General features: G+C 29.7%; 1 protein-coding gene across 1 annotated transcript; it reads left to right on the top strand.

Moving 5' to 3' along the window:
• The first annotated feature begins 9,042 nt into the window (after positions 1 to 9,042).
• Positions 9,043 to 11,660, top strand: LOC120077942 (uncharacterized). Its single transcript, XM_039032075.2, has 5 exons — positions 9,043 to 9,393; positions 9,500 to 9,584; positions 9,676 to 10,151; positions 11,068 to 11,314; positions 11,433 to 11,660. The coding sequence occupies exons 1-5, from the start codon at positions 9,388 to 9,390 to the stop codon at positions 11,450 to 11,452; spliced, it is 834 nt and encodes a 277-aa protein (XP_038888003.1). The 5' UTR covers positions 9,043 to 9,387; the 3' UTR covers positions 11,453 to 11,660.
• The last annotated feature ends 1,950 nt before the right edge of the window (positions 11,661 to 13,610 follow it).

Below are 13,610 nucleotides of genomic sequence, written 5' to 3'. Positions count from 1 at the left end.
AATTGCCATTAAAGTTGAACAAAAGTTGAACAAAGTGGCTCAGGAATAAATCAAAGTTGCAATCAAACACAAGATTCTGTTACAACTTTGATTTACACCATTACTAAAAACTTTAATGGAAAACTTGTTCAATTCCAAGAACGAAGTTCTGAAATACTTTTGAACCTTACTTGTCCAAAACTTCAAGATTTCAGATGGTATAGAGATGTTTTCTTAAGTAAAGTTTAGACTTGAACAGACTGCAATAATCAATATTGGAAAGAAAAATTCCTCTAAGAATTACCAAAATTATTTGCTGAAAAAGTACGTCAAACAATAAGGCAAACTTATCAAGGTACAATTCCTTTTAATAATCTAACGTATAGTAAACTAATTAACTTTATCAACAATGAAGGATTAGCCTTATGCAACCTTAAATTAAAGGCAAAAACGAAAAATGAATTTCATAAACAAAAGCAGGAACTTGGATCTTTTTGTGCTCAATATGATTATGAAAAAATATGGCTCCATCAATACGAAAACGACCCAAGAAATTTAGAAGAAAATTTTACAGAAAACCTATAAAACCCAAAGATATTTCCAAAATAACAAAAACAAACAAAATTATAAATCAAAACAAAAAAGAAGATTTAAAAATTAAAAAACTACAAAGAAAAGAAAAGAAATTACTTGTTATAAATGTAGGCAAAAATGACACATAACTCCGACTGTTCTATGAAAGGGAAAATTAATAATTTAGAAATAGAAGAAGACTTAAAAATTCAATTATTAAATTTATTAACACCTTCAGACCCCTCCCGCCAAATAGTAATGAAGAATCCTCTTATGACCAAATTTTTGAAATTCAAGAAAATACTGATAACTCTGATTCTGAATTATCATTATCCTCTAGTGATAATCAAATAGAAACATATACATGTAATAAGACTATAAATGTCATTTCAAGAGACCAAGAAATTCTGTTTGAAGCTATAAGTCGAATTGAAGATCCATAAATTAAAAGAGAAAATTTTGAAAAACTTAAAGACCTTGTTATAGAAGAACCTAAACAACAAAGTTTCCAACATTACAATCTTAAAGATATATTTTCTCGCTTCGAACCTAAAACAAAACCAGTAACTATTCCCGACCTTCAAAGAGAAATAAATATAATAAAAGAAGAAATATCTAACATTAAAAAAGAAACTGTCAAATTAAATTTGAACTTTTATCTTCAAACTTAACAAATAATTGATCAACCTTCCACTTCTGAAAATCAAAACATTGAAATCGATAAAAAAAGCCAATGAAATTTCTCATGAATCTTTTATCAATCTTATCAATAAAGTTCAATTACAAAAATGATACTCTATTATTAACTATGTCATAAATAAGGAATACCATTTAACTTCTAAGATTTTAATCGACTTAGGGAGCTAACCAAAACTGTATATGAGAAGGTCTAATACCTACCAAATACTTTGAAAAAAACCTCAGAAAAATTACATGGTACCAATGGTCAAAGATTAAAAATGCACTACAACAAATGCACATATTTGCAATCAAAGATATTGTTTTAGAAATACATTTATATTCGTTAAGGACTTAGATGAAGAAATAATATTAGGAACTCCATTCCTATCCCAACTTTATCCATTTTAAAGGAATAATTTCAAAAATTTTAGATGAAAATATTACCTTTAAATTTGTAAATCCCATATCTACTAAAACAATTCATTCTATTCAACCTTGCTCAATATTTAAAACCGTTAATTCTATTAAAAAGAAGATACAACAAATACAATTTCTAAAATAATAAATAAATCATAAAAGAATTGAAAAACAACTAGATGATCCTTATATTAAAACACAAATTAATCAATTTGAGGAATTAATTGAAGAAGAAATATGAGCTTCTATTCCTAATGACTTATGGGAAAGCAACCCATTGTTAGTCTACCATATATTAAAAGTTTTCATGAATAAAAAATTCCTACCAAAGCAAGACCTATACAGATGAATCCTAAACTATTATAACACTTCCATAAAGAAATTCAAGAACATTTAAAAAAAAGACTCATACGACCTAATAAATCATCATGGAGTTGTGCAACTTTTTATGTTAATAATCAAGCAGAAATTGAACGAGGAGTGTCTAGTTTTGTAATCAATTACAAACATTTAAATTCCATATTAGAATGGATACATTATCCCATATCAAACAAAAAAGACATAATCAATTGAATATAAAATGTCTTAGTCTTCTCAAAATTCGATATGAAATCTAGATGCATGCATCACTCATTGGAGAAACAAATACATCATATAGGATATGGTGGCATCCTCAAATAGTCCACCAATGATCAAAACAACTAGTTAGATATCATTCGGGTATCTGACTAGGGTCTTAAAAAATTTATTCAACCATAAAAAATGAATTTTTATCAATTGTTTTATGTACAAACAAATTCCAAAGTGATATAATCAACAAAAGCTTTTTAATATGTGTTGATTGCAAAGTAGCTACAAATGTTTTACAAAAGGATGTTAAAAATTTGGTTTCTCGACAATTTTTTGCCAGATGGCAAGCAATACTTTCTTGTTTTCACTTCAAAATTAAAGCTATAAAAGGAAGTACAAACTCCTTCTTGATTACCTCATGAGAAAATTTCATTAAGGAAAGAGTGAAAAAGAGAGCGGAAGAGAGAGAAAAGAAAAAAAAATGAATTCTACTTGCAAGAAAGAAGAAAAAAATGATCTGATCAAGAACAACAACAATGATCAACACCTCCGCAAACCAAAGCCTCATACTCTCAAATGTTTCAATTTCTCAAAGGAGAATCATCACAAGCAATGGAGGATCTGTTGGGGTTGATGCCCCAAATCTCATAGGGTCCTATACTTTGTAATTGTACTGTACAAACATTTTATTTATTTAATATTATTCAATAGCATTAAACTCACAAACCAATAAACTAACATCCAAAGTATCAACTGTATCTTAAACATGTATGTAGAGACATACAAGTGGATCATGTCTAAGTGATAACCTAAATGGCTTATAGTAGATGGATAAGGTTGGATACTTTATCTTAGTGACACTATGAGCATGACTCGCTTTGTAGATATTACAATTGTTGTAAAGTGCTACAAATGATTTGATCCTGATCATTCATGTAAAGACATGTGGGCGAGGGTATTCTATACAAAGGAGTTTGTATAAGACCAGATCACAAAATGGTTAGTCTCAATATGTAACACCATTCATAATTGAGACTTACATTTAACCAGGATGACCATAGATGATATAACCTGAATCCTGAGTAAGTTGTGAACTCTTGCCTATGAAGACAGTCCTTTGATTTGTATGGGTGAGAGTGGCAAGATTTCCGACTCAATAAGCTTACCATTTTTGGGATTCGTTTGATTGGGGAGTTGGGAATACAGCTACACAAGACGAAATTCACTCCTTCCCGACGTCGGGGTAAGTAGATAGATTGCTCCCTTAAAGGCTGATTCTAGAGTCTGAACAATATGGCGCCACACCCTCTCCTGGCCTGAGAGGGATTTGGTCATAGTTGGACTATGACTTATTGTTCATTGGAGGAATCAATGGTACTTAAGGAGTTAGATGTAGCTATAGAGGCAAAATGGTAATTTTGGCCAAGCGGTACTTATGAGCAATTTGTGAAGGGTCATCACCCTGTTGACTGGTTATATCCAATGGACACAGAAATATATATGTATGTGTGAAAAGTATAGCTGTCGGTCTTTAGTGTAGTGCCCAACAGTTAATGGATGTTGAATAATTTAATTAAAGGAGTCTAATTAATTATTCAAGTACCATTGAAGCTTATAAGAACCAATTTTAGATTAATTTGAATTATTTAAATTAAATGAGGGAATTAATTATATGTGATATAATTAATTTAATTTAATTATATATTATATATTTAATATAATGTAATTGATACGTTATAATATAAAGTTTATTTGAGAGGAAATAAATATTTGAATATGATTCAAATATTAATTATACCAATTGGATTCATATAATTGAATTTAATATAAATGGGATTTAAGAATTAAAACTATGAGTTATATTGTATATGAAATAATATTAAACTATAAGTTATATGTTATATATGATAACATATAGTAATATACATATTTACAATAAGCTAGTTATTATATATACATAATTTTAAATTAAAATTAATTTATTAGTTTATTAATTTTAATTTGAATTTTAAGACTTACCTCCCCTTAATTTACTCTTTAATTTCACGACCAAGGTGGGAGTTGAGAAGTGATACGATTTTCTTCTTCTTCTTGGTTTTATAAGAGAAAGGTTCTTTCTATTTTATTTATTTATTTTTTTTTTTTAAAAAAAAAACTCTAAAACTCTCCCAAACTTTCTCTTCTCTCATTTCCTCTCAATCTCCCTCTCTCCCAAAATTCCAAGAGCCCACGCAACTTCTTGGATTCTCATCCTAGAGAATACGTAGAAAACACTTTTGGTGGTGGCCATTAGAGTTTCGAATTCGTGGTACTACGTGGTCATTTTAGAGAAAAGGAAATATATGAAGAAAAGGTTCTTCAAGGGTAAGTCTCCCTCTCTAATCTATTTCTCAATTTTTATTGCATGCTGTAAATTTTTGTGAATTGCATAATTGTTACTGTAAATTGGTATTTTGTAAAATTAAAATTGGGACCGATCTCCACGTTTCCGCTCAAGACCTTCATAGGTTACTTCAGGATCGAAAATGGAAAAATCCTCAAACAATACCATTATCAAATAAATTTCAAATTTTGGGATCATTCATCCCTCCAAGGCCTTCTGCCTTGACGATCAACCCTTCTTCTATCAAAATTGAGGAGTCATCCACTCCTCCAACCACTTACGTCCAAGCCATTATGAACTCAAACTCTCAAAACTCATAAGTTATACCCTCAAATAAAGCCTTTAATTATCGACCATCTTCATCTACCTCTTACCATAATAAAACCCAAACTTCACATATTACAACTCTTGAGCCAGAATTCTTAGGTAACTCTATTCTTGAAACAATCCAAAAAATATTTTCGTCAAATTTCTATTTTATTCCAAATCATCCACAAAAAACTTGTGTATTCTATGAATTTATTCTTGTTGATATCGACTCAATTGAAATCACGTATAACATAAACAAAGACGACCCGAACAGAATTGCCTTTTTAAAAGTTAGGATTCTTTGTGTATTAAAAATTTTTCACTAATGACTGATGGGATATATTTGGCCTTAATGAAGCTATCCTACCATATCAAATTCTTGAAAGTTTTAAATACTTTTCAAATAATATTTTCTCAAATTCTTTTGACTTAACTCTACGTTTTTCAAATTATTTTCTTTTGGTATGGATCTTTTGCTAGAATTACTCAATCACATAATCGAATGGAATCTCCCGTCTTTTTTTAACATACAAAATCAAGTGGTGGGACAAATTCAACACAACTGTTGCTTCAAAAATTGTGGTGGAAAAAATTTTCCATCTATCCTTACAACATGAAGCCAAACCTATATAAAAAAAAAGTCAACAATTTCTGACTAAAAAATCGAGACTGATGGCTGCAATGACACAAATATCAAATGAAGAAGAACTTAATGTTATCCTTCAACAAATTTCGTCTCAATCCACTACTAGCCAAGAAGAAAATACATCCAACATTCAAGAAGAAGAGGATGAAAACGAATTTACAAATTTTATGCATCACATTTATACCAAAACCCAATCCATTGATCCAAATAAGTAGAAGACAAAAATCTGAAATTACAAATGAAGCCAAAGTGTTGTACGTGTGTCAATTTAAGTTTTAATGTGTCAAAGTATTATATGGTTGTAATTTTAAACGTTAAGTAAAAATGTGTCCTACAACCCATGATGTTAAGAATTATGTGTAATTGTAAATTATAACATGTCTTGTTAATGTTATGCATGAAAAACTTCCCATCTGTATATAAAGGAAGCTTAGTATGGATTGAGAGGTAGAAGTCTTTTTCTAGTCTTTTGAGTGTTTTGCCTTGAGAGAAAAAAGAACGTATACTCTGTCAAAAGTTTCAACTAATTACAAAATTCAAGTAAGTTTCTTAGCAATTTTTATATTTTCAACATCTACATTATTTATTTAGAAAATCAATATTTCTTTATTATACTTAGATTTTCCAAAACTTAACTTCATCATTTCACATATATCCATCATATTAAACTTAACTTCATCCTTTTCCAACATATTCATCATTTACATAATTCTCTATCCCATGCATTCATTTCTCACAATTGCTACATGTCAAGCATGCAAACATCCACATATCTTATGATGCCACCTCATACTACATGCATCCACCTCACACTGTCCACGTGTCCAAGTCAAAGATGGTATTGCCACGTGTCAAGCATGCAAACATCCACATATCCTACGATGCCACATCATGCTACATGTCCATGTCAATCTTTAAGATTATAATGTTGGAAACTTTGTTGTTTAAGTCCTTCTATAACAAGGTCTTTAAATTTTTCAAAATATTCTTTTTTAATTTATGGACTTTCAATTTGACTAATGGCTTGAAAAAGAATTTCTTGGTCTCTTGAAATGACATTTATAGTTTTATTACATGTACATGTTTCTATTTGATTATCACTAGAGGATAATGATGTTTCAAAATCAGAATTATCAGTATTTTCAATATATTTTCTCGCTTCAAACCTAAAACAAAACCAATAACTATTTTCAACCTTCAAAGAGAAATAAATACAATAAAAGAAGAAATATCTAACACTAAAAAAATTCTCAAATTAAATTTGAACTCTTATCACTTCAAACTCAACAAATAATTGATCAACCTTCCACTTCTGAAAATCTTGAAAACATTGAAATTGATAACAAAACAAATGAAATTTCTCATGAATCTTTTAACAATCTTATCAATAAAGTTCAATTACAAAAATGGTACCCTAATATATATATAACAATTTAAAAAACAAACAAACAGGTGTCCACGCTATGTGTCCCACTAACAAGAGCTTGTCTTTAGCTAAATCGTGAACAACAACATCAGAAGATTTATCTACAAGATTATAAAAAAAAATATCCTTGTTGTACTACGTGAGTATGTGTCAAATACCCTAATTATTAGTTCTGAATAAAAATAGTTAATACTCTATATCAAATAGCATGAATTTTCAAAGGTTTAAAAAATGTACTTACTGTTAGTATATAAACAAGAATGTTAATACCTCTCTACAAAATACATATGAACTTTCAAAAATTGCATTAATATCCTTAATTTTCTTTTTTCTTTTTTTTTTTTAAAAAAAATGACCTAACACTTCTCCTACTTTCTCTCTTTTTTTTCTCCCCTCTTTTTCAAAACCCATATACTCCACTTTTTCTCTTCTTGTTATTGATTATGTTACTTTATATCAACTGTTTTACCTTTGTTTTTCTAGAACACACCCCTTCAATTAAGATATATATTATATAGACTATAATGAAACCATCAAGGGGCCTTATGACTTAAATGTTTAAACATTGTTATATGTTAGTAGTTGAGTGTGTGTTAACACGTCATTTGAGTTTAATACTCTAAAAGAGAAACACATAAGAATTATAGACACAATGAGATTTAGATCATAATTTTGAGGACAACTAGTAGGAGAGAAAAGAAGAAAACATATGCACCACCAAATTTGTAGATAAAGTACTTTATTTGTTGTGATTAATTAAGATTCATCATGAATGAAGATGATATTCTTTTGTCAGTCCTATTTGTATTTGGCTATATATACCATTTTCCTAACTTTTAAGGGTAGATTTTCATCTTGAGATATTGTGGGATTTTATGCTTTAACTTGAAATTTTGTTTACAATTTGGTTACCGAAAAAAAAATTGGTGTAAGAATTGAAAAAATGGAAGAAAATGAGAGCATCTATATTTTTTTTTTAAAAAAAAATCTATACAAGTTGTTCTAAAATTGGTTTGTCTTTTCCAACTCAAAATAACTTCAAATAAATTGGTCACCATACTAACCACGGAAGCCTTTCTAAATTTTTTTTAGAGATTGGGAGTATTAATGCAACTTTTGAAAATTTAAGTATATTTTTTTAAATGAGGTATTAGCGGATTTCATCTGCATACTAATGATAAGAGCATTGTTGAACTTTTAAAAGGTTTAAGAGTGTTATTAAAACTTTTGAAAGTTAAAGGTATTTTTAAAACAAAGTACACAATTCAAAATTATATTCTATAATTTAGCCTACAAGATATCAAACAAATGAAACTTTCCAACAAAATCTATAGAAATGACAAGATAGTCTTATTTTTCCTTTTTTTTTTTTGGTCGTACTTTAGGTCTCCTTCTATTTTAGTTACTATACGTTTAACCATCTAATTTTAGTGTTTGTACTCTCAATATATCTTAAATTTAGTATCTATACTTTCAATAATTCTTAAGTTGAATCATAAGTTAAATGATAGAAATATATTTCATATAACAAAAGAAGAGATGTGAATATATTTTCGCTATTTATTAAAAAAAAATGTTAAACAATAAACTAACTTTGCGGACTATTTTTAAAATTTATCAAAATTAAAATGATCAAAATAAAACGAAACTCAAATATTATTTTAACCTTTAATTTATTATCATCCTCTTGAAAGTTATGGTCCATAATGGACCAAACAAGCAAACATTCAAATTCTCCCATGTTAAGATATGTGTTGAAAAACACCTTCTAGGACATTCTCCTCTCCAAACCTATCAATAAATGATCAATTCTACAAACATTTCTTCATCAATAAACTCACTCCAATGCAAAAGATTATTCTTCCCAACTACTAAAAAAAAGCTCATCACTCTTTCCCAAAGATATGAATCATCATGGTCTACTTAAAAGCCATAGGCCCATGTAATTGGGACCAATCTATATCAATGATCCATATCCATCCAAGTGTATGGCTAAAACAAGTGCCACATGGCCCAAATTAATCTCTTTGATTAACTCCAAAATTCTCCCTAATTGCCACCACATGGTAACAATCTTTTGGCATCTAATAATTTATCATAATCCTTAGTCCCTTTACATATTTCTTTATAAATTACTCGCATTCACATGCCAACTCTTTCTTGTACTCATTGCTTGGTTGTCTTCTTCACCATCTTCCTTAGATTCTCATTCTCTGTCTTCATTTTGCCCCTTTAGCCTTTCACAGTGAAGACAGAGAATCTTCAGCAAAGAGACAGCACAGAACTGATCTCTCTAATAAGTGCCTTTTCCATTTTGACTCAAATTTTGTCTTTTTTGGTTCTCTTTTGCTTTGACATGTGCATAACCCCTTTTAAAGTAACCTCATTTTATCAATCATAGTCATGAAGGTAAAGCCTTTTCAAAAACACCTTGCCTTTGTGAAAAGTTCCTTAAAGAAATGTGTTTTTTTGTGTTAAAAGCTTAATGGGTTTCTGTTGTTTTGATGAATTGTAGCAAGTTCTTCAATGGGTTTTCAAGGAAACAAATGAAAAACAAGGACAAAGGACTTCACATTCCACTAAGAAGGGGACAAGTTGGGGTAAGAGAAAAATGCACAGTACCTGTTTGATAAAATGTCAAAGTGGAAATTATTTGTTTAAAGTGTCGTGACTTTTTTTTTTTTTGGACAGGTGAAGGAACTGCTAGATCAGAGGAGATAGTGGTGTCTAGTCCTTGTGGGAATTCTCAAAGATCAAAGGGATTTGAAGGAAGGAAATTTGATCTAAAGAAGTTGAAATCATTTGCTTTGTTATGCAGAAAGGATATTGCAAAGTCTTGCTTTTATAGTACCATTAATATAAAGAGACCAAGAACACAGGGCTTTGATAATATGCACCAATATTGGATTCAAAAGATGAAAAAAGAAGAAATTGCTAGAGGAATTAGAGAGATTAGTCAAAATGCAGATTCTTCTTCTGTTCATGCTGGCACCAAAGTCTTGCCAATAACTGATGCCACTTTAGTAGAGCAATGTAGCAGTAAGACTGAGAAGAAAGTTTTGGCCAATGGTGAGAGTAAAACCAAAGCCAAATCAAGAATGAAAGAACTTTTGAGATGGGCTATGGCTTCAAGATCAGAAAAAGGAGGAAAGTTCATCACTGGCAAGGTGGTTTTCTTTACTTCTTAATAACCTTTCCCTTGTTTGAATATTTGGAAATCCTTTAATTTTACAAGTAATCAACAATATTTCTATTGGTTTGAATCATATACTTCTTAAACCGCCACATAACTCAATAGTTTAAGCTTATGAGTTTAAGTACATATACTTTTAATGCCATCTTTTAAGTATGGGCTTGAGGATTCATTTGACTTGTGGAACCTCAAAACATGAATTGTATCAACATCGGTCGAGTTAGGACCTCTTGTTCTAATACAATATTAAACTACCACTAAATCCAAAAGAAGCTCTTAGGTTTAAACAAAATTTATTTTTTCATAGGTATTTTCTTACATTACCAAATCCATATTGAATGGTGACTGTGATCTGTATTTATGTTGAATATGAAAGAAGCCAATGCATAAGATGTTGGGGTCATAATCACCATTATAGTCACCAACATTCTTATTAATGAATAGCTGATTGATTTTAAGGGTCGATATAGAATGACTCTTTAAGGCGGTATTTTGGGCGTTGAGTTGGTTGTTATATTTAATGGTTAGTACAGTCCTATAGGTTATAATAGTTTGTGTTTGGAGTGCAGACTATTTTAGTTTAGGTATGAAATAGGAAACACTGTAATAAATAGTAAATACCATAACAAAGATAGATTTGAAATAGTAATATTGTAGTTAATTGTAAATTATAATAGTTGGAAATACCAACTATTATAATTGAAGTCCCAAACACGAAGTGGGCTATAATAGCTCACTTCACCCCTTTAAAGTTGGGGGCCCCAAACACCCCTAAGTGTTTACTCTAAATACTTTGAAAAGTTATTCCAAACGACCCTTCCATATTTATATTTCAACGATTCGAAGGGATACATAATAATAATGGCTAAAAATTGTGCAACTTCTATCAGGTTTCACGACAGCGAAATCGAGGAACTCTTAAAGCAGGTTTGGACGATGATCGAGGGAGTAACGACTCGCCAAAGATCAGTTTCAGATGGGAAGCTGAAAGCTGCTCCTCCATTTCCTCAGCCTACTCGACGGTGTCGGCAGTGTCCCCGTTCAAGAACTGTTCCATTGCACTGAATTCCACTGCCATTCAGGAAATCAATCAATATTATCCAAGAAGAGGAAGCTGGATCACTACAGATTCTGAATGTAAGTAAGATTGTAGTTATCCCCATTTTCACCAAACTGATCCCTTATGAAAAAAATGTTATAAAACAAAAGACATGAGGAACTGACTTGACTTTCCTTCTCTTCCTTGAATGAACAGTTGTTGTGCTAGAGCTTTGAAGGAGAAGGAAGACAAATGATTTGCAATGTTTCATCAATGTGGTATCTGCTTGCGCTATGTGATTTGTAGATTCTATGCAAAACCAGAGGATTTGTTTGTAAAAATGCTTCAAATATCTATGCAAAACATATATCTGAAATAACATTTTGATTGTAACTCAAATAATCATCTAACAAGTCTTTGGTGTAAGAGGTTAACTGAGCTTCACATCTGCATTCCCTTTTAGCAAGTCCATTTTTTTGGGGGGTTTTCGAAGTCGAGATCGAGATTTTAAAAAAAAATGCATTTTAGAATAAATATCAGACTTGAGAAAAATTGTTTTAAAAAAAAATACTCATTTTTATTTAAACACTCTTGATAAAATTTGATTAAAATACACATAAAAATTTATTTTTAGTGGTTAGCAAACACTTTAATTTTTTTAAAAAATAACTTATTTTTTAAATTAAATATTTAAAAATGTATTCCAAACACACTCCAAGTTAAGATTGTTTACCAACTTTTTTGTTTCTTCTCCCCTGTCTCGATTTCCACTTTTTTTTTTTAAATAGGCATTTGGTAAAATGAAGACGAAAACAATAAAACATTATTTAAAATGAAGACGAAAACATTATTTTATTATTCTTGACTTATAAAATCAACAAAAAAATATTTTGAAATAAATATGATATAAAAATTTTGGATATTTAACTTTTATCAAACTACTTTTCATATTTAGATTTGGCATTTTTATATAAAATTTTGTGGGAAAAAAACAAATCAAATATTAGGGGTGTCCAAAAAAACTGATGACCCGAAAAAATCGATCAACCCAATCCAATCCGTTCGGTTTAGGTTGGTTATGAATTCTTTTGGGTTGCATTGGGTTCAAATAAATAAAAATTTTATGGGTTGGGTTGGTTCATGGGTCACCTAAAATAACCCAAATCAGCCCGAACCAAGCCAAACTTATTATTAACTTTTTTTTTGTGTACAATTAGATATACATATATTTATTTTAGTTTTTTTAAAATTTTATCAGTTTTTTGGATAATTTATTTTTCAACAACTCTTAAAAGTAGTTTTTTTTTTTTTTTTTTTTTTACACTTTGGAAAAAAGATTATACATGGTATAAATTGAAATTGAATTGTTAATTTTAATTCATATATGAAAATAGTTATATCGAATTTTACATATTAACATTTTACTTACTTTTATAATAAAAAAAATTAAATAAATGACCCTAGTAACCTGAACCAACCCAATCCAAATATTTTATGGTTGGATTGGGTTGGGTTCATTTTTTAATTAGGGTTATTTGGGTTGAAAAATTTACAACCCAAACAATTAGGTTGAGTCTAAAACGTCATTCAACCCAACCCAACCCAACCCAACCAGAACACCCCTATTAAATATGTTTCTATTTCCATTTTTCTTTTTCTTTTAAAAAAAAAATTATGTAAACTGTTACCTACCATATGCACTTATATTTTTTCTTTATTAAAAGAGGGAAATGAAAAATCAGTAACAAAAAATGAGAAACAAGAAAAAAAATCATTCAAATAACATAGGAAATCGGAGTAAGTATTGGGAAACGAACACATAAACAATTATGTTGAGGCATGGGTATGTCGGTCTCTTTAAGGAGATTCAAACTCTCCACATTAAGTTACGGTATTTCTTTATATCAATCATTGGAGCAATAAATATTTTTTGGCCTGCTCCTTTTAGAATACAACAACTCAACTAAAACATTGTAGCTCAAAACAATTGCATTGAAAGATTGAGCTCAAAACTCCACAACTAAAAACACCCCTTTTTGGCCAATTACTTTTAAAAGAGCAAATGAGACAAATAAGAAAAAGTAGAGAGAAGAGAAGTTTGACGATGTTGTGTATTTTATTGAGGTTGTTTGAGGCGCTAAGTTGAGATAGGATGTCTGGAGTTCATACATCTGTGGATTCATATATCTGTAAAGTTTATATGTTTGTGTTTAGGGTGCAGAGTTGAGTTATATGTCTGGGTATCTGATGCAGTTTTTTGAACTCTAAATAATATGCTTTTATGATTACTATTTTTGTTTTGAAACTTTTTTTATTCAATAATTCTACCCATCTTTGTTTGAATAAAATATGGATTGCAATTTTTACCTTTTAATTTTTAGAACTTTTCTCTCT

Source organism: Benincasa hispida, chromosome 5 (assembly GCF_027475165.1).
Source record: "Benincasa hispida cultivar pf3 chromosome 5, pf3_genome.v1.1, whole genome shotgun sequence".
In the NCBI taxonomy this organism is placed as follows: Eukaryota; Viridiplantae; Streptophyta; class Magnoliopsida; order Cucurbitales; family Cucurbitaceae; genus Benincasa; species Benincasa hispida.
Note: the sequence above shows the minus strand (reverse complement) of the source record. Positions and strands in the feature narration are given on the sequence as shown.

What these genes read in the sequence shown, in the direction of transcription:
- LOC120077942 (XM_039032075.2), top strand. An exon ending in TAAGAAGGGGACAAGTTGGG is followed by an intron (nt 9,585 to 9,675) that starts GTAAGAGAAAAA and finishes TTTTTTGGACAG; the next exon opens with GTGAAGGAACTGCTAGATCA. An exon ending in GAAAGTTCATCACTGGCAAG is followed by an intron (nt 10,152 to 11,067) that starts GTGGTTTTCTTT and finishes AACTTCTATCAG; the next exon opens with GTTTCACGACAGCGAAATCG.